The sequence below is a fragment of the Chiloscyllium plagiosum genome, unplaced genomic scaffold (genome assembly GCF_037043375.1).
Source record: "Chiloscyllium plagiosum isolate Xiang-an unplaced genomic scaffold, Cpla_swu_hap1 HiC_scaffold_20, whole genome shotgun sequence".
In the NCBI taxonomy this organism is placed as follows: Eukaryota; Metazoa; Chordata; class Chondrichthyes; order Orectolobiformes; family Hemiscylliidae; genus Chiloscyllium; species Chiloscyllium plagiosum.
In genome coordinates this window covers 61,931,325-61,958,012 of record NW_028270158.1, presented here as the reverse complement: position 1 = coordinate 61,958,012, position 26,688 = coordinate 61,931,325, and the positions used below count along the sequence as shown (strand labels likewise).

The 26,688-nt window shown below is 43.9% G+C and overlaps 1 protein-coding gene across 2 annotated transcripts in view; it reads right to left on the bottom strand.

Annotated features, from left to right (window-relative positions):
• Positions 1-26,688, bottom strand: part of apoltp (apolipoprotein lipid transfer particle homolog) — a 394,813-nt gene that overhangs the window by 354,191 nt on the left and 13,934 nt on the right. For both annotated transcript variants that reach the window (XM_043711128.2, XM_087998023.1), the window contains exons 5-8: positions 18,277-18,442; positions 11,975-12,112; positions 10,738-10,927; positions 7,953-8,092 (exon numbers count right to left, since the gene is read on the bottom strand). In XM_043711128.2, the coding sequence (XP_043567063.2) occupies positions 7,953-8,092; positions 10,738-10,927; positions 11,975-12,112; positions 18,277-18,442 (634 nt within the window). The remainder of the gene's footprint in view (positions 1-7,952; positions 8,093-10,737; positions 10,928-11,974; positions 12,113-18,276; positions 18,443-26,688) is intronic.

Genomic DNA, 26,688 nt, shown 5'->3' with positions numbered 1-26,688 from the left:
ACCATATGGGGGAAGAGGTTGAATAGATTAGACCTCTACTTATTGGAATTTAGAACAGAGAGAGGAAATCTTACTCAAACATACAATCTGACAACTCAACAGGGCCAATACAGGGAGATGGTTTCCCCTTGTGGGAGAGTTTAAAATCAGAAGGCATAATCTCAGAATAAGGAGTCACACATTTAAGACAGAGATGAGGAGGAATGTCTTCTCTCAGAGGAGAGTGAATCTGTGGAATTCCTTACTGCAGAGGGGTGCCGAGGCTAGGTCATTAGCTTTTTTCATCGCTTAAATAGATTTTTTTAAAATCAGTAAAGGAATCAGTAGTTATGGGGGGAAAAGGCAGGAAAATGGAGTTTAGGATTATCAGATCAGCTGCGATTGCATCGAATGATGGAATAGGCTTGATGGGATGTGCAATCTCCTTCCGTTCCTACATCTTTAACCTCCTGAAATGACCCAAACAGCCAATCAGCTCAATGGCAACAAAAAACTGGTCTTGCCATGGAGCTCGCACATTCCATGAAAAAAATAAATAAACACAAGACCATCCTTCGATATTTGAAGAGAATCAAAACATGATACCAGCGAGCTAACCAGCTGACCCAGTTGTGACTTTGGGAAGGTTCCAAATGGAATAACATTCACCATCATAGGGAGTGTGCAGTCATTGGACACAATTCTCTGTGTCTTATATAATATTTAGCTCAAACCGGATAGTCAGTCTAAGATTAGAAATGGGAATCCAATACAGATGACCAAAAGCAAGGCTCTTTGTTTATTAGGGTAAGGTTTGAAAGAATGGAACAGAGAAGAGATGTGTGATTTAATTTGTTTTTCAAGTTCAGATTTCAAATTAGTGGCATGTGAGTGTTAGTTTAGTTTTTCAAATAGAGTTAAATTAATTAGGCCAGTCTTTTTGGTAAACATATTTTAAACCAATCTGTGTCAAGGAACAGGTAACTACAATGATCCCTGAATGTAAATGGTCATTTATTGATACTGTGATGGTTTACAAGAGAGGGAAAGCTTTAAGTCATTAACAGTAGCAGAAACTAGAATAAGCAAGTTTTTTTTTTTAAAAAGTCATTAAAATGTTTTTGGGTATAGTTTGAAGGAAACCTGACTGGGCCCAGACACAATTACAGTCTCTCCTGAAAAGCAAAGGAAATAAGTTACCTCAGTAAAGAATGTGGTTTGTGAAACTTCCAGGTCAGGAGTGTTGGTTAGAATTAAAAGACTGAGAAAGACTACGCTCACATTTGTGTGAATATCCTTGGGACAGTACTTCTCAGCTCACAGGACAAAAACTGAGAAGTAGTTAAGTCAAGCTATAAAACAGACATGATAGGAGGCTTCTCTGGATTTTGATCAACTGCAAAGTGATGGCATTAAACGATAGAAAATAATTTATCTTGAAACCTTTTCAAACAGTACTCTATTTAGATAGCTTGGTTTGTTTTTCTTCTGGTTTATTGTTAAAACCAAATCTGTAGCTTGTCATACTTAAGTTTCAGTGAAATTAAATTAAGATTAAAAAAATGATCTATCATGCCTGATTTAACTCTGGGATCTGACTTGTCCAGTAGTAACAACAATTAGGATCTTAACAGGAGTTACAGTGGGGAGACCTTGGATGTGTGGGTTTTGCTGAGCACAGTGAATCTGCAGACTTTATTTCCACAGCATGTACAAACATTTCTCCCCAGATTTACTGCTCTTACATCAGCCTGCTTGACAGGGTAAGCACCCTGTAAAGTGAGGCAGTCTGTATCAAACTAGGGGCAGAACCATTGGTTAGGGAGGCGGGGGATTGTTGAGTAAAGTTTCTACCCAAACTTTCTGAAATATCTGCTTCTCACTCTATCCAAACGCACCGTCATTTGGAGGAGGAAGACTTTGAAAACTACTGCCGAAGTCCTGGATCGTCTGCAAGAATTTCCTGAGTTTCTACCTTAAATTTAGTGGGAAAAAAGTGCAGCGTCAGAGAAATAATTATTTTAAAAGATACCACAAATCAGTGAAAACCCCCTGTGGTAATTCAGGAACTCTGCGTTTTCATATTACATGTTTCAAATACCATTCGCAAACAGTGCAGGCATCAGTTTCTGCTTGGTTTATAAATCTTTTACAATTAGCTTGATTAATCTTTCCACTTGAAACAAAAGCACCACTTTCTTATCTTGCCTCCTTTTGTTTGGTCTGATCAATATTCTAGTGCGAAGCCTCTGGAGCCTGCTCCAAATGCCTTTTAATGTATACTCAAAGCCTTACTGACACTGGGAGTTTTGTGAGAATAATTCATTATTCTCATTGAAAGCCTGAGCCCAGCCTGACACCCACAAAGGGGTGTGTGTCTTTTCAAGCTTCTCCATTGTGCTGTGTGACTTTCTGTGACTGCTTGGTTGAAGAATGGCTATTCTGCTTGCTTTACCTACTAACAACAGACCGCTGTTTTGTTTGCAACGACAAAATTGTGCCATGTCTACTGTCTAACACAGACGTTGGCAATGATATAGCGCACATCAATGCACATTCCAATGACTTCGAACACTGCCCTCTCACCTCTGCCACACAAACGCAAGTTGTCAGTCAGTGTGGAGACAAAATCTCCCTTAATAAATAATCAAAATATTTCTGTTTCCTGGCGGTTTAAACACTACTTCAAATATGGAATAATTTGAGAATTTATTTCTGCTTAAAAAAAGGGATAGAAATTGCTGCAAGTCAGCATATGCTATCAATGAAATATTAACCATTGAATCTCAGAGGCTGTGAATCTCTGCAGTCAAATACCAATGTAAAAGGAATTTGATTAATGGTGCAGTTTCTACTTTTATATTGCGTATTAGCACTTTTTTTTCATATCACCAGAATGCAGAAATGCAACCTCTATTTTCTACAGAATTGCAACACTTAAATCAGTCAAACTTAATGCATTGAGATTTCTTTTTCTCCCATTGATAGACAATCTCTGTTAAACCTTTAAACAATATAATACAAGGGATTAGAAATGAAGACAGTACAAAACTGTCTAAAATTTAACATTCCAACCTCCCCATCGGTTTCTCTGGAATTTCTCTACTACACAAGATGGTCTTTCTGTTGCCAATCTATGCAAGTCTGATTTACACTCTAAATTTCCCTGGGCTCTTCCAATTGGTCACTGTAAGCAGAAACTCCACTTACAAGTTACGCAGGTAACTTTGCTTTCAGTCAATCCTCCAAAGATCCAGCAGCCAGTTAGGAGCTTGCACAATGAAATTCACTCCCATAATCTAAAAGTTACTGAACTCCCTTTCTCAATCTTCCCTGACAATTGAGGTGCATCTTTACCCCTGTGGCTTGCCTGGTAATATGTTTAAAAATTTACAGCTGACCATGCATACTACATTTCCACCTCCTTCCCATTTTAAGGTCTGAGCCAGCTCTGTGTCAATTTTTCCATTATAAATTCCTGAATGTACATTTCCACTGGAAACTGTCAGTGTAAAGTGATCACTCTGCAATTACAACTTCCCACCAGTGGTAGTGATAGTCAGCATCTCAGTCCCTCAACCTCCAGAGGAAACTCCAAGGCTGGGATCTTGTCAAGGTTCTAGGAGCAGGAGATGAACTGTGTCATATATGAAATGTCAATTTTCAGGACTGTGGGGTGAAAATTAGCAAGCAATGAATGTAAATGGTCTTCCCTGGTATTTGGGATTCAGCAACTTCACTGAAATCACGGCCTAGGTTCGAGTCCTGGTCAGGAAAGAGGGCTACGCAGCACAGTAGCTCAGTGGTTTGCACTGCTACTTCACGGCACCAGGGACCCGGGTTCGATTCCACCCTCGGGCGACTGTCTGTGTGGAGTTTTGCACATTCTCCCCATTTCCACATGGGTTTCTTCCAAGTGCTCTGGTTTCCTCCGACAATCCAAAGATGGCTAGGTTAGGTGGATTGGCCATGCTAAATTGCTCATAGTGTCCAGGGATATGCAGACCAGGTGGGCTAGCCATGGGAAATGCAGGGTTACAGGGTAAGGGGGCTAAGTTTAGGTGGGATACTCTTCAGTGCAACAGGGAAACAGTAGTTCAGCCACTACAGTGGCCTGTGTGGCGCTGTCCAGGGAGGTCAGGGTATGGCTGAGCGAAGGAGGGAGGTCGGGCCAGAACGACCCTCAGGATGGTTGTGAGAGACAGACGGCCGGTGCTAAATAGACAGAAAGTCAGTCAGCACAGAAGCATGATTGAGAAGAGATCAAGGGCTCAATGGTGAAATTGGGGGCAAGAGTTGAGAGTAATTAAAGGTGATAGAGGGAGATTGAGGTCAACGGTTGGCAGGTCAGTGATGATGGAGTCAGCTCTGGGTAGAAAGGTTAATCAAGAGGCATGGTAGGTGGCTCAGGAATCACAGAAGGTAGAGTTAAGATGATGGATGAAGGGCTGAGGGTGATGGGGGAAGGTCAGAGACGAGGGGGTGGCGGGCGCGCACGCATGTTCAAGTGTGTTCAAGTTCAAACTCTTCCTCTCTGATGGGTGGAATGAGACCACTGGCTTGCAGGGTGTGAATTGCTGCACTTCAATATGGCAGCCAAATTTTAGCCACCAAGAAGTAAGGGAAGACTTCCTGCCCCTCCTTCTGCCCTTCGACTTTGGCTAACTACCATGTAATTGCACGTGGCAATCCCCCTGCTCGGTGGGCATCACATTCAGTGCCAATTCCTGACTCTAGGACACTTATTGCTGCAGAGAGATTCCACTGGACTTCTTTCAGGTTGTTTGTAACTCTGAACAGAACCTGACATCAGACTATTGTAAAATAATACCACAAAATGTTATTACTTGAAAAGATGGATGAAATTACGTTTGTGCGTCCTTTTTCACCACTCCATTCCCACTAATCCCACTTCACCTGAGGGTATATTTCAACTGAACACTCAGTCATGGGAGATTAAGGGGCATGCATAGTTCCTTGAAAGTGGAGTAGCAGGTAGACAGGGTGATGAAGGTGGTGTTGGGTACATTTGCCCTAATTGGTCAGTGCATTGAGTTTAGGCATTGGGTTGTCCTGTCTGGCCACAATGTGACATCGGTGAGACCATCTTTGGAATACTGCGTACAATTCTGGTTGCCAGAGGAAGGATGTTATTAAACTTGAGAGAGTACAGAAAAGATTTACAAGGATGTTGCCAGGGTTATAGGAAGAGGCTGAATAGGTTGGGGATTTTTCTCCTGGAGTGTCGGAGGCCGAGCGGTGACCTTATACAGGTTTACAAAATCATGAGGGGCATGGATAGGATATATAGCCAAGGTCTTTCTCCCAGGGCAGGGGAGTTAGAAACTAGAGGGAATGGGTTTAAGGTGATAGAAAACGGACCTGAAGGGCAATCTTTTCATACCGTGCATGTATGGAATGATCTGCCTGAGGAAGCAGTGGAGGCTGGTACAATTAGACTGTTTAAAAGGCATCTGGCTGGGTATATGAATAAGAAGGATTTGGAGTGATATGGGCCAAGTGCTGGCAAGTGAGACAAGATCAGATTGGGATATCTGGTCAGCATGGATGAGCTGAACCAAAGGATTTGTCTCCATGCTGTATGATACTATGACCGTACAGAGTAAAAGCCTTGTAACTCACTTCCTGCAAATGTCAAATCTAGTTCCAGAAACACACTCTCCAACCAACCTTGATGCTAGTGGCAACATGCAACCATGTTCTCCAATATAATACAACAGAACTTTACGTTTAGTCGGTAGGATATGGTTAATACAAAGTTACTTAACTCAAATTTGTATAGTACCAAAGAAAACAGTTTTATAGTTCTACTGATTATTTTGAATGCATTGTTTTTCAAATGCAAAACAAATTTAAATCAACAGGATAAATTTAAAGTGACTGTGGGAAAAGGGCAGGGATCAAGCATTTGGAGAAATTGCTGGATAAGCTCAGCAGATCTGGCAGGATCTGAGGAGAGAATTTCAGGTCAAGTGGCTCTTCCTTAGAGGATTCTTGTGAGGAAGGGTCACTGGACTCAAAATGTTACTTTGATTTCTCTGCACCGATGCTGCCAGACCTGTTGAGCTTCACCAGCAATTTCTGTTTAAGTTTCTGACTTCTTGTGTCCGCAGTTCTTTCAGTTTTTATTAAGCATTTGTATCAGTCTGATGGAAGCATTGCACTGCCAATTATTATTGCTTACAATATTAAAATGAATATTGAAAATTAAATGAATAGTACTTTAATTCGCTGTTTATCCCTGAGACTATTATAAAATACTATTTTCATAATATACTGGTTTGTGCTGAAAATGGGATAAGAATAGTTCGATGGCTGTTTTGGAGCAGCACTGACTCAATGAGTCAGAGGGCATTTTTCTGTGCTATAGATCTCTGACTCACTGATTTATTAAAATTTCATAAATAAGCATTTGTAACTGAGGCACCACCAATTACTGTCCACTGTACATGTGCACAATACTATAGCAATGTTTTAAATTTTAAAAACAAGTACTTTGAGTTTGTTTCTGTGAGCCTATTAAAATGGTGTCATTAATTAATATTTGTAATTATTCTTATAAGAGATATTGCTGCTAGTGTGCATTAATGTCAACAAACTCTTTCAGATACCTGACTGCAACTTGAAAGGATAAAATCAAATGTCACATGACACCAAGTTATAGTCCAACAGGTTTATTAAAAATCAAAAGCTTTTGCAGCGCTGCACTGAAAGCTTCCCTTTTCGAATAAACCTGTTGGACTATAACCTGGTATCATGTGATTTCTGACTTTGTCCACTCCAGTTCAACAGAGACACCTCAACATCATAAAAAGGATGAATGATTCATCATTTATATAAATGATTTGGATGTCAGCATAGGAAGTATAGTTAGTAAGAGTATTGAGTACAGGAGTTGGGAGGTCATGTTGCGGCTGTACAGGACATTGGTTAGGCCACTGTTGTGAAACTTGAAAGGGTTCAGAAAAGAGGGGTGAGGGGTGACCTTCTAGGGGTTTACAAAATTATGAGGGGCATGGATAGGATAAATAGACAAAGTCTTTTCCCTGGGGTCGGGGAGTCCAGAACTAGAGGGCATAGGTTTAAGGTGAGAAGGGAAAGATATAAAAGAGACTGAAGGGGCAACTTTTTCATGCAGAGGGTGGTACGTGAATGGAATGAGCTGCCAGAGGATGTGGTGGAGGCTGGTACAATTGCAACATTTTAAAGGCATCTGGATGGGTATATGAGTAGGAAGGGTCTGGAAGGATATGGGCCGGGTGCTGGCAGGTGGGACTAGATTGGGTTGGGATATCTGGTCGGCATGGATGAGTTGGAACAAAGGGTCTATTTCCGTGCTGTACAGCTCTATGACTCTGTGTTCTGTGCAGGACAACTATTGAAAAAAAATCCTCCAAAACAGGAAAAAAAAACAAAATATAATTTCTAGACCTCTAGCGCTCTTGTAAATATGGCATCATTTAAACACGGTTTCTGGACTTGTTCATCTCAGGATCAGACCTGCACTTTTTCAGCAAGTTGCTAGCTTGTCCATTTAGGTTTTCCAAAACTGCTCCTTGCTTTGTATGCGCCCTTCCAGCAGTGCTTTCAAGGATGGTCAACATAGCTGTCATGGAATTGAAACAAACCATTCAGCCCATCATGTCTGTACTGGCTCTCTAAGCATTTCAACTTCGTGTTACACTCCTATATTTACCTGCACATTGTTTCCATCCAATGCCTCTTAAATGACTTAACTGAACCTATCTTCACTACAGTTCCAGACAATGCATTCAATACCCTAACTACTCACTGAGTGAATGTGATTTTTCCTCACCTCACACTTGCTTAATTTGCAAAACATTTTAGAGTTGTGCCCCTGGTTCTCAAACGATGAGTTCCAGCCTTTCAGAAAGTTAATGCACTCATCATTACCTCTCTGCAGACCTAAGAGAATGCAAAACATGACTTACCTCAAAAGTCATGCCCTTGATAATGCAGAGCTGTCTCACAGTCTCCGCGACTTGCTCTGCACTTGAAGATCCTGCCTTTTTATCTTCGCCACTCTCTCTCTCAAACAATAGAGTGCTGTGGTGGAATGCCTTCAACTCCACTGTTAAGAAATACAAATGCTGATTTACAGAATGCCAAGAATTAAACCACAGCCTGTGACACACCAACAAAGTCCAGAATTCCATTTCCTTCTACTTGTATAAAAGAAATGGTCTTCCACTTCGATAGCTCCCAATCTCTCAAAGCACTTTACAGTCAACAGTGTAGTCATTGTTGAAATGCAGGGAATGTAATGGCCATGTAGCAAGTTCTCAGAAATAACAATGTGATGAACCAGATTATCTGATTTTATAATGTCGGAGAAGGAACACACATTGGACAAAATTAACGACACTGAATTTAATGTAGGAAAGTGTGAGATCATGCACCCTAGCAGGGAAAAATCAAAAGCAACTATTATTAAAATGGAGAGAGGGACTCCATAAAGTGCAACACCAAGGGGTCTGAATGTTCTTGTGCACGCAACACAAACAGTTAGCAGGCAGGTGCAGCAAGTAATTAAGACGACAAATTGAATTGTGGCCTTTGTTGGAAAGGGATTGGATTTTACAAAATGGGGAAGTCTTGTTACAACTGTACAAAGTGTTAGTGAGGCCATACCTGGAGTATTGTGTACAGTTTTAGTCCCTGTATTTAAGAAAGGATGTACTAACATTGAAGGCAGTGCAAATAGGATTTCTGTAGGCTGAATCCTAGGATGAAGGGGTTAATTTATAAAGAATGGATAAACATAAACATGGTTAGACCTGTACTTTAGGTGAATGAGGGGTGAGGTTACTGAAACATACGAGATTCTGAGGGGCCTTATCAGAGTAGCTATTGATAAGATTTGCTCAATGTAATTGCTCAGCCTTCTCCCTTCTGCTCCAGACAAGTTCTCCATATAAGAGCAGCAGTTCTTACTACAAGGAAGACCCCCTTGCCTGCTGCATGTCACCTTTAACCTGAAGGCATGTGTTTCTCATTTGCTGATGGCTTGTTCACAAATGTGCAATCTAATTTACCAGTGTGCATAGGAGACATTAAACCATTCAAAATAGGTGTTCTTTGTTTGTCTTGAATCCACTGTTAACAACTTCCTGCCATTGGGAAGCAGCCATTTGCACAATTCTGCCCAGTTCTCAAGTCTGAACTAAGTGTCTCATTGTCCCTGAAGTCATTTGGAAGGATGTTGTGAAAGTTGAAAGGGCTCAGGAAAGATTTACAAGGATGTTGCCAGGTTTGGAGAGTTTGAGCAATAGGGAGAGGCTGAATAGGCTGGGGCTGTTTTCCCTGGCACGTTGGGGGCTGAGGGGTGACATTATAAAAGTTTATAAAATCATGAGGGGCATGGATAGGGCAAGTAGCCAAGTTCTTTTTCCCAGGAAAAGGGAGCGCAAAGCTAGAGAGTGTAGGTTTAAGATGAGAGGGGAAAGATTTAAAAGGGACCTAAGGGGCAACCTTTTCACAAAGTGGGTGTGGAATAAACTGCCAAAGAAATGGTGAAGGCTAGTACAATGACAACATTTAAAAGGCATCTGAATGGGTATATGAATAGGAAGGGTTTAGTGGGATATGGACCAAATTCTGGTAAATAGGACTAGATTAGTTTGGGATATCTGGTCAGCATGGACAAGTTGGACCGTAGGATCTGTTTCCATGCTGTACATCTCTGTGACTCTATGATTCTAAATGTGTCACTAGTGTCTGAACAAACCCAAAGTTTAAAACAACCTAATCCCATCGTATGATGAGTACTCACCGCACTTGTTGAATTACTCCGGTCAACAGTGATTTTGCCTTCAATATTACTATGCGGCTTTCTATATTTAGTATTGTACAATGTACAATACAGAAGGCATTTAATAAGAACAGATTATTAACGATTTGTTAAGATTGTTTTAACCCCTTTCGCCATTTATCCTTCTGCGTCCTGTTAGAATTTTATTGGTTTCTTTGAGAACTCCCCTCATTCTTTGAAATTCCATTGACTGTAGTTCTAATAAATTCAGTGTCTCTTCATGCATCATTCCAGTCAGCCCAATAATCAAGCTGGTAAACCTGCACTCCACTCCCTCTTCAGCCAGAGCATCCTTCCTAGATAAGGAAACCAAAGTTGCACACAATGCGCCAGGCGTGATCTCACTGAGGCCCAGTACTATTGCATGAAGACATCCCTGCTCCTGTCCTCAAATCCTCTCGCTATGAAGGTCAACATACCATTTGCCTCCTTCACCACCTTCTGCACTTACTTTTAGCAGACATCAGGTCTCATCCCACATCTCCCTTTCCCAATCTATCAACATTTAGAAAATAACCTTCCTTCTTGATTTTGCTATGAAAATGAATAACCTCATATTTACTTACATTACACTTCATCTGCCCACTCACTCAACTTGTCCAACTCACACTGACTTTGCTCCTCAACTGTACAGTGCAATGCCTGGAACTAATGGACTAAACCATCGAAGAATGGATGTCGGGCAGAAAAGTTAAGCTTATCTCTGTCGTTGTTCTAGCATGGAACATGTGCATTTAGTTTACTCATGCTAGTAAACATTTACAAAGCTAACAGGCACATACTTGGTGACCAACACACTGTTTGCCAGCACATGCGGCAGCCACTCAAGTCCATGCCAACATGGTTAACACTGGGATTACAAATTATTGCAGAATTCGGATTTGGGTTCAGTACTTCTGACTCACCTCTGGGCTTGAATACTGCTTCCTCTTTTTTTAGGAATTTGAGTGTGGTGAGAATCTCTGTCTTTGCCCCTTTTCCTCCTTTGGAGAAAGGCTGAAAGACATTTGACTCATTGCAAATGGCCATTTCTACGGTGCCATCTTTATAGCTCTGTACGCATTCTAGATGTGAATCCAGGATCTGTTGATGGGCCTACGTGAAAACAATGAAACATTAGAGAGGCTTAATCCTCTCCACTTCTTTCAGGTACAAATATACTTGTTTTTATAATCATAATTTTGGTTTTCACACAGCAGACATACAAGTGTAGAATCTCTACAGTCTGTAAGCAGCTATTAGGCCCTTTTAATCCACCCCAACCCTTCGAAAAGCAACCCACTCACACCTAGACCCTACCCCGTCCCTGTAACCCTGCATTTCCCATAAGTCACCCAGCCTGCATATCCCTGGACTCTCCAGGGCAATTTAGCATGGTGAATCCACCTAAACTGCACATTGTTGGACTGTGGGAGGAAACCGGAGTACCTGGAGGAAAGCCAGACAGAAACAGGGAGAATGTGCAAACTCCACAGACAGTTGTCCAATGCGGACACAAACCCAGGTCCCCGACGTTGTGAGGCATCAGTGCTAACCACTGAACCACTATGTCGCCGCCCCCCCCCCCCCCCCGCGCCCCCCAAGCTGATTTCAGTACACATTGCGCTTCTTTCATTGAGAAAGGGTTATAGAAGCAGCCAAACCCTGCTGCCTTTTCCATATCAACACCCTGATCAATGAGATTTCAGGTGAATTGGCTAACTGCAATTGACGATTACCAGCTCCAACTTTATGACCATGACAACCATGGTCCCAGTCAGTAACCTCACCTCAGTGTGTAAAGTGGCATTCTCTTTCAAATTCTAGATCCTTGTATGATGAATTGAAGATAACAGGATTCAACTTTGGGCCCCTTTCTAACCATGTTTGAGTTCTGTACTTATCTGATTTAAGGTACCTGCAATAATGTTTGCAAATGCCTTGGTCATTTGATAATGAAAAGCTGACTCTTTAATTGATTATTTTTTAGAACAATTACTTTGTTATAGTTCATCTCAATTCTCATTAGAATCATTCAAAAGTTAATTAATTTATTGATCTATCAACTGACATTGGACCAGGTAAAATAGAGTGTTCCCATTTTGACGGTGATAGAGAACGGTCACATGAACTTTAATGGATGTTATGAGTGGTTTTGCTTACTGTAGAATCAGGTAGAAGTACTGACTGCAATGAAGTGACAGCCATAGCACGTAAGGAACAACGGTTCAAATCCTTAGACTTCACAAGGAGGGAACCTTGCACCTTATACACGGACAAACACTTCCCTGAAATATCCACCTGTAACAAAAGTATTAAAGACAAAGAGCTATGAATATAGAACAGTATTTATTGTAGTAGTTAGCGCTGACCGATATGTCCCAAAATGTTGTTAAAACAATTAAACTAAGACATTCTCCTACGTCTTATATAGTTCATTATATTTTGCAGAGAAATTAAGTGAACTTTGAGTTGTTCTGTCTGCACCTCTCAATCTCATTGCATCCTGTTGCATTCCTTACTCCATTAATTATCCCTTCTTGGCTAATTATCATAGAATCCCTACAGTGTGAAAGCAGGCCATTCATCCCATCAAGTCCACACAGACCCAGGCCTACCCCCTACCCTATTCCCGTAATCTGCACATCCCTGGACACTATGGGCAATTTAGCATGGCCAATCCACGTAACCTGCACATCTTTGAGCATTATCAGTTTTCCTTGCACAGTAACATGAAGCGGTAGTGAAGAGGTTTATAGATGTTCAAGGCACTGGGTAAATCTTTTGACATTGTTATGGTTGCTGGATCAGAGACAGCACTAAGGCCACATGAAAAAGCTGCATATTTAAGTCAGACAACATTCAGCCAGCTCACAGTCCGCACGGTCCCTTAAATGTGGAATTCGATTTGTGGAGGGCTCTGAGGATGACATTTTCACATGTAGCCAATGTGTCGATAACAAGTTGTCGCTGAACTTCATGCAACAGCAGAGTGCTTTCATTTCTTTCTAAGTCTCCCATTGCAAACGTAATCTGTTAAAAGCTGTACACATATCTGTGAGACTCAGTCATGCTTCGCACCAGTAAACCTCAAGGAAACAATCGAGGCCGTTATGTTCTAATGACCTCACACAGTGCGAGGGAGGCTGTAACCTGGTTTCTTCCTGGGTTCAATCTTAACGTTTCCTCATCAGTCACCACTGATTCTGAAGGAGCTCTTTCGGACAGCCTGCAGTACAGTTTGAATTCATTTCCTGAAAATTCGCTCAAACATCTAGGAGCTTCTTTTATGCTTTACTTCGCTTGTAATGTGGGATTTTTCATAGTATAAATGTAGCAATTTGTTACTCAACAAAAATATACATGCCTCAACATAAAGAGAAATGCAACATAATGCGGTCTGCAGGAATGTTAGTCAAATGAGAACACAGATTCATGGCAGTGACAGCAAAGTTGGTTAACCATCAGACATTACTGCATTTTCTGAATAACTCTCAGACTTGGGAGCAAAGAAGCCTTGTTACTTTTTTTTAAAACCTCTAGTAGCAGAATTCTGCACCCAGGAGCTTGACCCAAATGAGTCAAATATATATTAGAAATGGTGAAGTGGAGTATCAATCTTCAAGGAGAAAGTGAGGTCTGCAGATGCTGGAGATCAGAGCTGAAAATGTGTTGCTGGAAAAACGCAGCAGGTCAGGCAGCATCCAGGGAACAGGAGAATCGACGTTTCTCCTTCTTCAGGATAAGCATAAGCCCTTCTTCAGGAATGAGGAAAGTTTGTCCAGCAGGCTAAGATAAAAGGTAGGGAGGAGGGACTTGGGGGACGGGCGTCGGAAATGTGATAGGTGGAAAGAGGTCAAGGTGAGGGTGATAGGTCAGACTGGGGTGGGGGCGGAGAGGTCGGGAAGAAGACTGCAGGTTAGGAAGGCGGTGCTGAATTTGATGGATTTGACTGAGACAGGGTGGGGGGAGGGGAAATGAGGAAACTGGTGAAATCCGAGTTCATCCCTTGTGGTTGGAGGGTTCCGAGGCGGAAGATGAGGCGTTCTTCCTCCAACCGTCGTTTTGTTGTGGTCTGACGATGGAGGAGTCCAAAGACCTGCATATCCTTGGTGGAGTGGGAGGGGGAATTGAAATGTTGAGCCACCGGGTGGTTGGGTTGATTGGTCCGGGTGTCCCAGAGGTGTTCTCTGAAACGCTCCGCAAGTAGCCGGCCTGTCTCCCCAATATAGAGGAGGCCACATCGGGTGCAGAGGATGCAATAGATAGTGTGTGTGGAGGTGCAGGTGAATCTGTGGCGGATATGGAAGTTTCCTTTGGGGCCTTGGATGGAGGTGAGGGGGGAGGTGTGGGCGCAAGTCTTACACCTCGTGCGGTTGCAGGGGAAGGTGCCGGGAGTGGAGGTTGGGTTGGTGGGGGGTGTGGATCTGACGAGGGAGTCATGGAGGGAGTGGTCTTTACGGAATGCTGATAGGGGAGGGGAGGGAAATATATCCTTGGTGGTGGGGTCGTTTGGAGGTGGCGGAAATGACGGCGGATGATGCGCTGTACATGGAGATTGGTGGGGTGGTAGGTGAGGACCAGTGGGGTTCTGTCCTGGTGGCGGTTGGAGGGGCGGGGTTCAAGGGTGGAGGAGCGGGAAGTGGAAGAGATGCGGTGGAGGGCATCGTCGACCACGTCGGGGGGGAAATTGCGGTCCTTGAAGAAGGAGGCCATCTGGGTTGTGCGTTTTTGGAACTGGTCCTCCTGGGAGCAGATGCGGCGGAATCGAAGGAATTGGGAGAATGGGATGGCGTTTTTACAGGGGGCAGGATGGGAGGAGGTGTAGTCCAGGTAGCTGTGGGAGTCGGTCGGTTTGTAGTAGATGTCCGTGTTGAGTCGGTCGCCTGAGATAGAAATAGAAAGGTCGAGGAAGGGGAGGGAGGAATCTGAGACTGTCCAGGTGAATTTGAGGTCGGGGTGGAAGGTGTTGGTGAAGTGGATGAACTGTTCAACCTCCTCATGGGAGCACGAGGTGGCGCCGATACAGTCATCGATGTAGCGGAGGAAAAGGTGGGGGGTGGGGCCAGTGTAGTTGCTGAAGATGGATTGTTCCACATATCCTACGAAGAGGCAGGCATAGCTGGGGCCCATGCGGGTGCCCATGGCTACTCCTTTCGTTTGGAGGAAGTGGGAGGATTGGAAAGAGAAGTTGTTCAGGGTGAGGACCAGTTCAGTCAGTCGAAGGAGGGTGTCAGTGGAAGGGTACTGGTCGGTACGGCGGGAAAGAAAGAAGCGGAGGGCTTTAGGTCCTTCGTGATGGGGGATGGAGGTGTACAGGGACTGGATGTCCATGGTGAAAATAAGGCGTTGGGGACCGGGGAAGCGAAAATCATGGAGCAGGTGGAGGGCATGGGTGGTGTCCCGAACGTAGGTGGGGAGTTCTTGGACTAAGGGGGACAGGACGGTGTCAAGGTATGCGGAGAGGAGTTCGGTGGGGCAGGAGCAGGCGGAGACAATGGGTCGGCCGGGGCAGTCAGGTTTGTGGATTTTGGGCAGGAGGTAGAAGCGGGAAGTGCGGGGTTGTGGGACTATGAGGTTGGAGGCGGTGGATGGGAGATCACCCGAGGTGATGAGGTTATGGACGGTCTGGGAGATGATGGTTTGGTGGTGGGGGGTGAGGTCATGGTCAAGTGGGCAGTAGGAGGAGGTATCTGCGAGCTGGCGTTTGGCCTCAGCGGTGTAAAGGTCGGTGCGCCAAACTACTACCGCGCCTCCCTTGTCTGCTGGTTTGATAGTGAGGTTGGGGTTGCAACGGAGGGAGTGGAGGGCTGCGCGTTCCGAGGGTGAGAGGTTGGAGTGGGTGAGAGGGGTGTGGGAGTTCAGGTGGCGGTTAATATCGCGGCGGCAGTTGGCTATGAAGAGGTCGAGGGCAGGTAGGAGGCCAGCACGGGGTGTCCAGGTGGATGGGGTGTGTTGGAGGGGGGAGAAGGGGTCGTCAGAGGGTGGGCGAGAGTCTTGGTTAAAGAAATGGACGCGGAGGCGAAGGCGGCGGAAGAATTGTTCGATGTCACGCCGCGTGTTGAATTCATTAATCCGAGAGCGTAGGGGAATGAAGGTGAGGCCTCTGCTGAGGACTGATCTGCTGAGGACTATCAGTCTTCAAGTCAGATCAAAAGATCAGAAATGTGGGTAGGTGATAGCGCAGTGAGAATGTCATTAGACTAGTAATTCAGAACCCCAGGCTAATGTTCTTAAGACAGGGATTTGAAATGACAGGGCTATGACAACGTGGGTGGAAGCTGTTGGCCTAGTGCTGCTATCATTGAACAGTTAATCCAGAGACCCAGATAATGTTCTGGAGGCCTGGGTTTGAATCCCACTACTGCTGATGGTGGAATTTGAATTCAATAAATATCTGCAATTAAGGATCATGTGATGACCATTGTTGGAAAACGTCTCTGGTTCACTAATGTCCTTTCAGGAAGGAAACTGCCATCCTCGCCTGGCCTGTCCTACATGTGATTCCAGACCCACAGCCAATGTGGTTGACTCTTAACTGCACTATGGGCAATTAGGGATGGGCAAGAAATGCTGCCCAGTCAGTGACGTCCTCATCCCATGAATGAATAAAGAAAATGGTGAAATTTGAATTCAATAAAAACGTTGGAATTACAAAGTTAGTTTAACTGAAAAAAAAACTTATACTCTTTAGGGAAGGAAATCTGCGAATCTTACCTGGTCTGGCCTACATGTGACTCCAGACCCACAACAACATTGTTGCCTCTTACCTGCTCTCTGGGCAATAAATACTGGCATAGCCAGTGATACCCACAACTCATGATTTTTTTTTTAAAAAAAAAGGATTATCACTACAGAATTAATCTATTCAAAGTTCAAAAGAAAATATATTTCTATAGCGCCTTCTATTTCTTTAGGGCATCCTAAAATGTTTTACAGCCAGTGAAATCCTTATGAAATGGCTGTCACTGTTATGATACAGAATACCACAGCAGAAACATCAATCTGGTCGTGACAACGTAATCTGCTTAAGAGAAGGCACTGGATGGAATTCTCTTTCATTCACAGAAAACACAGTTACAACATTTAAAAGATAATTGGATTAGTACACAAATAGGAAAGACTTGCAGGGATATGGGCCAAATGCAGGCAAGTGGGACTAGTTTTGTTTGGGAACATGGTCGCCGTTGATTAGTTGGACTGAAGGGTCTGTTTCCATGCTGCGTGATTCAAAGTGGACATCGCTGGCTAGGTGAGTATTTATTACCCATCTCTCATTGTCCAGGGGACAGTTAAGAATAAATCATGTTGGCTGTGGGTCAGTAGTCACACGTAGGCCAGACCAGGTAAGGATGGCAGTTTCCTTCTGTACAGGACATTAATGAATCATATGGGCTTTGCCAAGAATTGACAATGTTTCTTTTTAAGATGATTTTAATTAATCTTAATTGCAGATTTTAAAATTTAATTCAAATTTGACCATCTGCCATGGTGGGGTTTGAACTCCCAATCCCAGAACATTACACATTGGCCAGGGCAAGGGGGAACACTCTCGCCCCCAAACAGTCGTCTTCAAACTAACACCATGGGATTGTTTGTATTGACCTGAGAAGGCAGGAAGGAGCTTACTTTCTCGTCTTATCCAAAAGACAGCACCTCTGACATGCAGCCCTCCTTCAGTGCAATGGTTGTTAGCTTGGACATTTGCAGTTCTTGAACCCACCTTCTGTCTCAGAGATCAAACTCATCAGTTATAGGAAAGATATTAATGAGCTGGAGAGTGTTCAGAAGAGATTTACCAGGATGTTGCCGGGTATGAAAGGTTTGAGTTATAAGGAGAGGCTGGGACTTTTTCACTGGAACATAGGATATTGTGAGGTGACCTTAAAGAAGTTTATAAAACCGTGAGGGGGGTGTAAACAGAACGAATGGTAAGTGTCTTTTTAAGACGAGAGAGCACATTTTTTTTTAATGTGAGAGGAGAGAGATTTAATAGAAAAAGACATGAGGGGGCAAATGTTTTACACACAGCAGTGTGGTTCGCGTGTGGAATGAACTCCTTGAGGAAATGATGGACATGGGTACAATTGCAACGTATAAAAGACATTTGGATAAGTACATGAATAGAAAAGGTTTGGAGGGATATGGGCCCGGAGCAGGCAGGTGGGACTAGTTTATTTGGGATTATGGACTGGTTGGATCAAAGGATCTGTTTCCATGCTGTGTGACTCTGTGATAACTCAGTAAACAACAAAACAGAAGTACAGGTGCTTAATTTGTTGACTAGTTAAAGGATTTGATTGTAAGAGTGTTACAGAATTGCCAGAGGCATCACAATATTTTCTTCTTCTGCCTAAACCAGATGCAGCTTTTCCATCACTCCAGTGAAATATCATACGGTTATCAGTCTCAATTTCAAAGATGACCCCTAACATTAATACAAAGGGTTTTTGTAAGTGTCTTACCTCCTCAACAGTCTGCTGTTTATTTACTGTATAGGAATCCTGGAGAACACTGAGAATGCCTCGCTTAATGTTCAGGGCCCAGGTTTCTTCACTGTCTGAAGGACAGATCTCAGGGATTAACCCATCTTGGAATGAATACTGAAGTGGGTGTTTCTCCAGAGAAGCTCTGTAATAACCAACATGCAAACTAGTAAGAATACAGTTATATACGGACATGCTGACATTAATTTAGGACCACCATCCAAATCCAATTCCTCACAACAGTGCAGACTGCAACCATTGCAAGTATTTGGGACTTTGCATCCATTTTTGACAAGTTACTTACTTCCTCTTGGCTGGCAGGGCTGGGTTGCCTCTATTTACCCATGATGATGTCGGTTACCCCTGAGCAAACCTTGGAAAAACCTACATTGACATGGGAACCTCAAGAAGGTTAATCTCTAAACAAAGAGACTACCATCTACTGAGGTAGGGGTGGGTAAAGGATACATCTCAGTTTCAGGACAAACCCAACCCAGCCAGTTACTGGCCCATCAGCCTACACCCGATCACCAGTAAAGGGATGGAAGATGTCATCAACAGTGCTATCAAGCAGCACACGCTCAACAATAATCTGCTCAGTGACATCCAATTTGGGTTCCTCCAGGGCCAGTCAGCACCTGATCTGCCTTGGTTCAAACATGGACAAAAGAGCTGAATTCCAGAGGTGAGGTAAGAGTGACTGTCCTATCTGACGATTGCACAATGGTCAGATACTGATGCAGGCCTTGTTCAAATGTAGAAGATCAGGTTAATGTCCACAACCACTTCCATCTAAAAGGACAAGGGAGAGCGATCCAGCAGAACGCTGCCACCTGCAAATTCCTCTACAACCATTCACCATCCAGACTTGGAAATATATCACTGTTCCTTCAGTGTATCTGGTTCAAAATAGTTGAACTCTCTTCCTAATAGCATTGGGAGTAACTTACAACTGCAGCAGTTAAAAGCGGCAGCTCACCACCACCTTCTCAAGGGGCAATTAGGGACAGGCAATAAATGCTGGCCCAGCCAGCAACCAATGCCCATGTCTCAAGAATGAATTCAAGAAAATAGGGCATTGAGCTTACTAAACTGTCAAGAAATGGTTGGTACACATAATACACTAACTGGGGCACTTGTTTTTGATGTCTATGGTAATGTAAGATGGTTATAGGAAATTGTGTGGTACAGACAATTGTCCTGGCCAATACAAAGGTAGGGATTGTACTGCACACTCGGCAAGGTATTTTGGAACTGTTCACTCCTGTTGGAAGATTGTAACAGTCACGTAATCTGTTGTAATGGTTGTCGTAAGATGTTTTGAACATCCAGTCCCATTAATGAGCCTTCTTGCACAAGAGTGTCACTCTATGAATGCCTCAGACTGCTAGATGCTGAGGCAAAAGAATCTTAGTTCCTGTTATTGCAAAACTTAAAAAGAAAACATGAATAATGTTTAGCAAAGAGCATACACTCTTATTTATATTCCTCTGTGCTCTCAAACTAAGCACAATTTAGTGGCCTTCAAAGCATCTATGTAGAGAATACTGCCAAGAACTAGTTCACAGTCTCCACTTCTGAAATAGGGGAGGCACTAAATCTGCATCCTGCTTGTGGTGAAACACCTCCACCCAGAGAGGTAGTGTATGGAATGCTTTGTCAATGAAACTTACTGAGACAGACTGGTGTAACCCAGGAACAGTCGCTAAAGGTTCAAAACGGAGGATGATAATCAATAGTGTAGGGTAGCGGGATTAGTTTTAAATTAACTCAACATAGGCAGAATGGATCAAATCACCTTTTTATGTTTAATGGTGCCATTTGATTAAATTAAAGGAAAGCATCAACAAAAAGCTTTGTGAAGAAGCAGAACTATTTTGGATTTTTCTGGGATATCTCATCATTGCCTACACTGCACAGCACGAATGTCCTTATAATGCTGCTGCCACTCAGCTACTTACTGAAGAGAGTACTTTCCTCTAAATTCATATCGCTGTCAGATGTACTTCCAATCATGCCTTCACAATTCTACCATTATATTTATTCTGGTATGGTGAGAATTTCTAAATCTCTAACATTATCACTATTCTGTTAATGACAAGGCCAGAGAAGGCAACGTGGACTGTCAGAAATCACGAGGAGAAAGTGAGGACTGCAGATGCTGGGGATCAGAGTAGAGAGTGTGGTGCTGGAAAAGCACAGTAGGTCAGGCAGCATCCGGGTAGCAGGAGAATCAATGTTTTGAGCATAAGCCCTTCATCAGGAATGAGGCATGTAGCCTGGGGGAGCTGAGAAATAAATGGGAGGAGGGTGGGGGTGGGGGGGCGGAGGGAAGGTACCTGAGTGCAATAGATCAATGAAGTTGGGGGAGAAGGTGATAGGTCAGAGAGGAGGGTGGAACAGATTGATGGGAAAGGTGATGGACAGGTCAAGAGGGGAGTGCTAAGTTGGAGGTTTGGGACTGGGATAAGGTGGGGAGAGGGGAAATTAGGAGACTGGTGAAATCCACATTGATCCCGGTGGTTGCAGGGTCCCAAGGCAGAAGATGAGGCATGCTTCCTCCAAGTGTCAGCTGGGAAGGATTTGGTGATGAAGGAGGCCCAGGACCTGACAGAGTGGGAGGGGGAGTTGAAGTGTTCAGCCACAGGGCAATGGGAATGGTTGGTGCGGGTGTCCCAGAAACATTCTCTGAGATGATCCGCAAGTTAGCATCCTGTCTCCCCGATGTAGAGGAGTCCACATGGGTGCAACGGACATAGTAGATGACATTTGTGGAAGTACAGGTAAATTTCTATGGGATGTCGAAGGACCCTTTGGGACCATGGACGGAATTGAGCGGGGCAGCGTGGTGCATGTTTTGCACTTCTTGCATTGGTAGGGGAAAGTGCCAGGAATGGGGTGTGGACTTTGGGGGTGGGGGGGGGGTGGGGGGGGGAGCGGCAGGGAGGTGGATTTGACAAGGGAGTCGCGGAGGGAATGGTCTTTCCAAAACACTGATAGGGGTGGGGAGGGAAATATATTCCTACAGGTGGTGGAAATGGCAGAGGATGATGTGATGTATATGGAGGTTGGTGGAGTGGAAGATGAGGACTGGGGGTGGTGGGGGCTCTCATGTCAGAAATCATTCTACCATATTTGCTTAGTTTAGAGGTCACATTGAAATCTCTGCTGGACTGTTGTCAGAGAATTACTATGACATAGGAGAAGGCCATTCAGCCTATCAAGCCAATTCTAGCTCTCCAAACAAACATTCAGTCACATTCCCCTGCTGTCTCCCCATGGTCCTTCAGGTTTAATTTCCTGAAGAGATCACTCAATTTCCTTTCAAAATTATTGATCCTCCCCACCACCACTTCCCTGGTAAGCAGCAGAGTGTTACCACTCACTGTGGAAAGAAATCCTTCTTCATTTTCCCCTCCTACTCCTTATCTCCTGCCCAAACCTTTCATCTGTGTCCCCTTTACCTTGGTCCATATGTTCAAGGAAACAGCTTTTTCTTGTCCACCTTATATAAACCAGTTACAAGTACATTCCCCCCCCCCCCCGCCAACCCCACCAACTCCTTTGGACAGCTTCTGGAATATTGTAGTTACAATCTCTCATGCCTGGAACCTCCCATTCTTCCTAAAGGGTGGTGACCAGAAATGGATACAATATTCTGACTGGAACCACATCTAAGTAAAATATACCTATAATAGTCCATAATTCAGGCAGCAACTTGAAAAGATATTCCATCTGCAATGAAATTTGGGGAGTTCTCCAGAGATTTTACATAAGTTTGGTTATGTATATCATTGTCCTTGGAGTTGAGGATTTTGATTTATGATTTGATTTATTATTGTCACATGCACATAGGTACAGTGCAACTTTTTGTTTTGTGTGCAGTACAGGCAGATCATACCCTACAAAGTGCATTAGGGTAACAGAACAGAGCGAGAAATACAATGTTACAACTGCAGAGAAAGTGCACAAAGAGCAAGATCAACGTTAAATTTAAAGTCAAAAGGTGTGGTGCTGGAAACGCACATCCGGTCAGGCAACATCCATGGAGCAGGAGAATTAACATTTCAGGCATAAGCTCTTAATCAGGAATGTGGAGGCGTCCAATGGGGCTGAGACATAAATAAGAGGTGGGTAGGGCTGGGGGGAAGGTAGCTGTGAAGGCAATAGGTAGATGAAGGTGGGGGTGAAGGTGGTAGGTCGGACCAGAGGGTGGAGTGGATTGGTGGGAATGAAGATGGACAGGTAGGACAGTTCAAGAGAGTGGTGCCGAGTTGGAGGGTTGGATCTGGGATAAGGTGGGGGGAGGAAAAATGAGGAAACTGGTGAAATCCACATTGATCCAGTGTGGTTGGAGAAGATGAAGTCCTAAGGCAGAAGTCCTCCAAGCATCGGGTGGCTAGAATCTGGAAGTAGAGGAGGCCCACTACTTGCATCTCCTTGGTAGAGTGGAAGAGGGATTGAAGGGTGGTAGAGTTGTTTAATGAGTGTGTCCCAGCGATGTTCTCTGAAAAGTTCCTAAAGTAGGCATCCTGTCTCCCCAGTGTGGAGGGGACCACATCGGGAGCAATGGACACAGTAGATAATGTGTGTGGAGGTGCAGGAAAATCTCTGTCAGATGTGGAAGGATCCTTTGGGGCCTTGGACGGAGGTGAGAGGAGAGGTGTGGGCACAGGTTTTGCATTTCTTGCAGTGGCAAGGGCAGGTGCCAGGTGGTGGGGGGCATTGTCCTAACAAGGGAGTCGCAGAGGGAATGGTGTCTCCGGAACGCCAACGTGGTGGGGAGGGAAATATATCCCTAGTGGTGGGGTCTGTTTGTAAGTAGTGTAAATGGCGGAGGATGGTCCGTTGTATCCGGAGGGTGGTAGTATGGCAGGCTGGAACTTAGAAGAATCCGTGCATGAGGTGGTGGAAAAGATCAGCCTGAAAATTATTTATTTTGGATGTAGGTTTGCTCGCTGAGCTGGAAGGTTTATTTCCAGACGTTTTGTTACCCTCCTAAGTAACATCTTCAGTGGGCCTCAGGCGAAGCCAAAACTCGCAAAGTTATTTATTCTGTCAATTTTCTTGAGGTCAGTTACACATAAACATTGGGATTGCGACTTTAGACGAAGTAAATGGGCAAAGCTGGGAGGAAAAACAGAGAAACCAAGAGAACTAAAAAGGTTAACACTGAAAACAAATAAAAGGGTGAAGTTGAATGTCTATTTCAAATACTATTGTATAAATACCAACAGTGCCAATGAATGTCACACCAGTCACAGCCATGGAACTGGTTAGTAAGCTGATACTGTGAAACAGACACTAATCAGACCAAAGTTGCACCAATGATGATAGAAACAGGAAGCTGCATTTGTAGGGATTTATTTTTAACTCATTCTTTCATTGGTTGTGGGTATCTGGTATTTCTACCAGTTTGTTATATCTGAGTGGACATGCCAGGCCAATACATTTAAAAGACAAAGAGTGCTGTGGTTCTAAAGTGATAGGCAGCAAGTGATAGACAGAGCTAAGCAATCCCACACGCAAAAGATCAGATCTAAGCTCTGCAGTCCTGCGACGTCGTGAGGGTCATGAATATTGGTGGACAATTAAACAACTCACTGGAGGGGGCTCCACAAATATCCCCACCCCCAGTAATGGAAGAGCTCAGCATGTCAGTGCAAAAGATCAGGCAGAATGACTCACAACAACTTTCAGGAGAAAGTGTGGACTGCAGCTGCTGGAGATCAGAGTTAAAAAAAAAGTGTGTGGCATTGGAAAAGCACAGCTGGTCAGGCAGCATCTGGGTAGCAGGAGAATCGACGTTTCGCACATAAGCCCTTCATCAGGAATGACATTTCTGATGAAGAGCTTATGCTCAAAACATTGGCTCTCCTGCTCCCCGGATGCTGCCTGACCGGCTGTGCTTTGCCAGCGCCACACATTTTGACACACCACAATCTTCAGCCAGGCGTGTCAATTTGGTGAGCCATCTCAGCCTCCACAGGAGACCCCAGCATCACAGATGCCAGTCTTCCGTCAATTTGATTCATTCCGTGTGATTCCAAGGAAACGTACTGAAAACTTGTGCTTCAGAACTTGTTGCCCCCATAACTGACCTGTTCCTGTGAAGCAACAACACAGCATCTAGCTGGCAATGTTGTTAGTTATCTCCCCTGACTTGCAAACAGCAGGAAATATTCAACCTGATCAATTACTCTTGCATGATTAAAGTGATGGAAGGGGTCAACAGCGCTACCAAGTAGCACCTGGTCAGCAATCACCTGCTCAGTGACACGCAATTTGGGTTCCTCCAGGGCCACTCATTACAGCCTTGGTTCAAACATGGACAAAAGAGCTGAATTCCAGAGGCGAGTTGAGAGTGACAGCCCTTGACATCAAGTCCATATTTGACCCAATGTGGTATCAAGAAGCTGGAGTAAAACTAGAATCAATGGGAATTAGGGGGAAAACTCTCCAGTGATTAGAGTTTTACCAGGCACATAGGAAATCGTATGTGACTGTTGGAGGACAGTCATCTCAACTCCAGGACATCTCTGCCGGAGTTCCTCAGGGTAGAGACCAAGGCCCAATCATCTTCAACTGCGTGATCAATGCCTTTCCCTCAATCATAAGTAGTGGGGATGTTCGCCAATGATTACACAATGTTCAGCACCATTCACAGATGGTCTCCACAGATACTGAAGCAGTCCATGTTCAAACGCAACAAGCTCTGGAGAATATCCAGACTTGGGCTAATAAGTGGCAAATAATGGCAATAAAAGAGAACCTAACCATTTGTTCTTGACAGTCAATGGCATTACCATCACTGAATACCCTACTATTAACATCCTGAGAGACTGCCATTGAACAGAAACCAACTGGACTCACCATATACATAAAATGGCAACAAGAACAGTTCAGAATCCAGGAGTCCTTCAGTGAGTAATTCACCTCCTGAGTCCCCAAAGCCTGTCCACCATCTGCAAGACACATAGCAAGTGGGTGATGGAATAATCCTCACTGGAGCTGTACCATGCAGATACCAACACTCAAGAGGTCCAATACCATGAGGACAAAGCAGCCCGCTTAATTGGAACCACACCAGCAAACATCCACTCCCTCTACCACTGTGGTTCAGTAGCAGCAGTGTATAATATCTACAAGATGCACTGCAAACTTTCAAGGTTCTTTCGGTAGCACCTTCCAAACCTACAACCACTTCCATCTCGAAGGACAAGGGCAGCTCAAACATGGGAACACACCCCCTGCAAGTTCCCCACCACGCTGATTTGGAAATATGTCGCCGTTACTTCAGTGTTGCTGGGTCGAAATCCTGGAATCCCCTCCCTAACAGCATTGTGGGTCTACCTATCCCTAACGGACTGCAGCAGTTTCAAGAGGAAGCTCACCAACACTTTCTCAAGGGCAACTCGGAATGAGCAATAAATGGTTGTATTAGTCAGCGATATCAAAATCTCATACATGATTGAGGATATGATTGAGACCAGACCAAACAAATTTCCTTCCTTAAAAAAGGGCATTAGTGAACTAGATGGGGTCTTTAACGATTTAAAATAATCCGGTCACAATCAGATCAGACGGACTTTAATTCCAGGTTTTATGAAGTGAATTTAAACTCCAGCAGTTACCAAGGTGTGACTGAACCTGTATCTGCAGGGTCTCCGGATCTCCAGTCTAGTGACATTCCCACTATTCCACTGTCTCCCAGGTTGGAGAGGGAAGCAGTCACACACAGATTGAATAAGACTGACAGTCGAATATAAAAAATGGAATGCCTGGAGATTACCGTTACCAGTCGAGATCACTCAATGTTTCAAAGAAAGGAAAGCAGTCTAACCCTGGGCAAATGAGCATTTCAGGGAATGACTAGTGAAACTCCATTGAAACGAAGAACTATGAAATAGAGAGATCTCGGATGGTGGTAACACCTTTAGGCTAAGTTCGACGTGAACTGTGATAGGTGGATAGATCACTCTTCGATTGTCATCTCAACTGAATCTTCAGCAAAACATACTCAGCTGCTGTCAACAGGAAGCTCTTTTAAATTTGGAAGCTGTGTCCTTAATGTTAATGTTTTACTGTTTGTCACCCATCCCCATTGATTTGGTTCGTAATTTTCATTTCAATAGTGATTAGCGAGTGTTTCATGACATCATCTGGGAAAGTGTCTAGGAAGTGTTTCCATGCCTGACAGCGTGTGGGAACTGCACTAAAATCAGGCGAATTTGCATAATTTGCTCCGGGTTTTTCAGTAGTCTTGTCATTATATCTGTGTATTTTCATTTATCTCCTTCATAGCAGCAAGCTCTCCAACTCTGGTCAGTCATGCCCACCAGTGTTGATCGGTGGGAATAGAATGCAGACGAGATTTGAAGACACAATTCT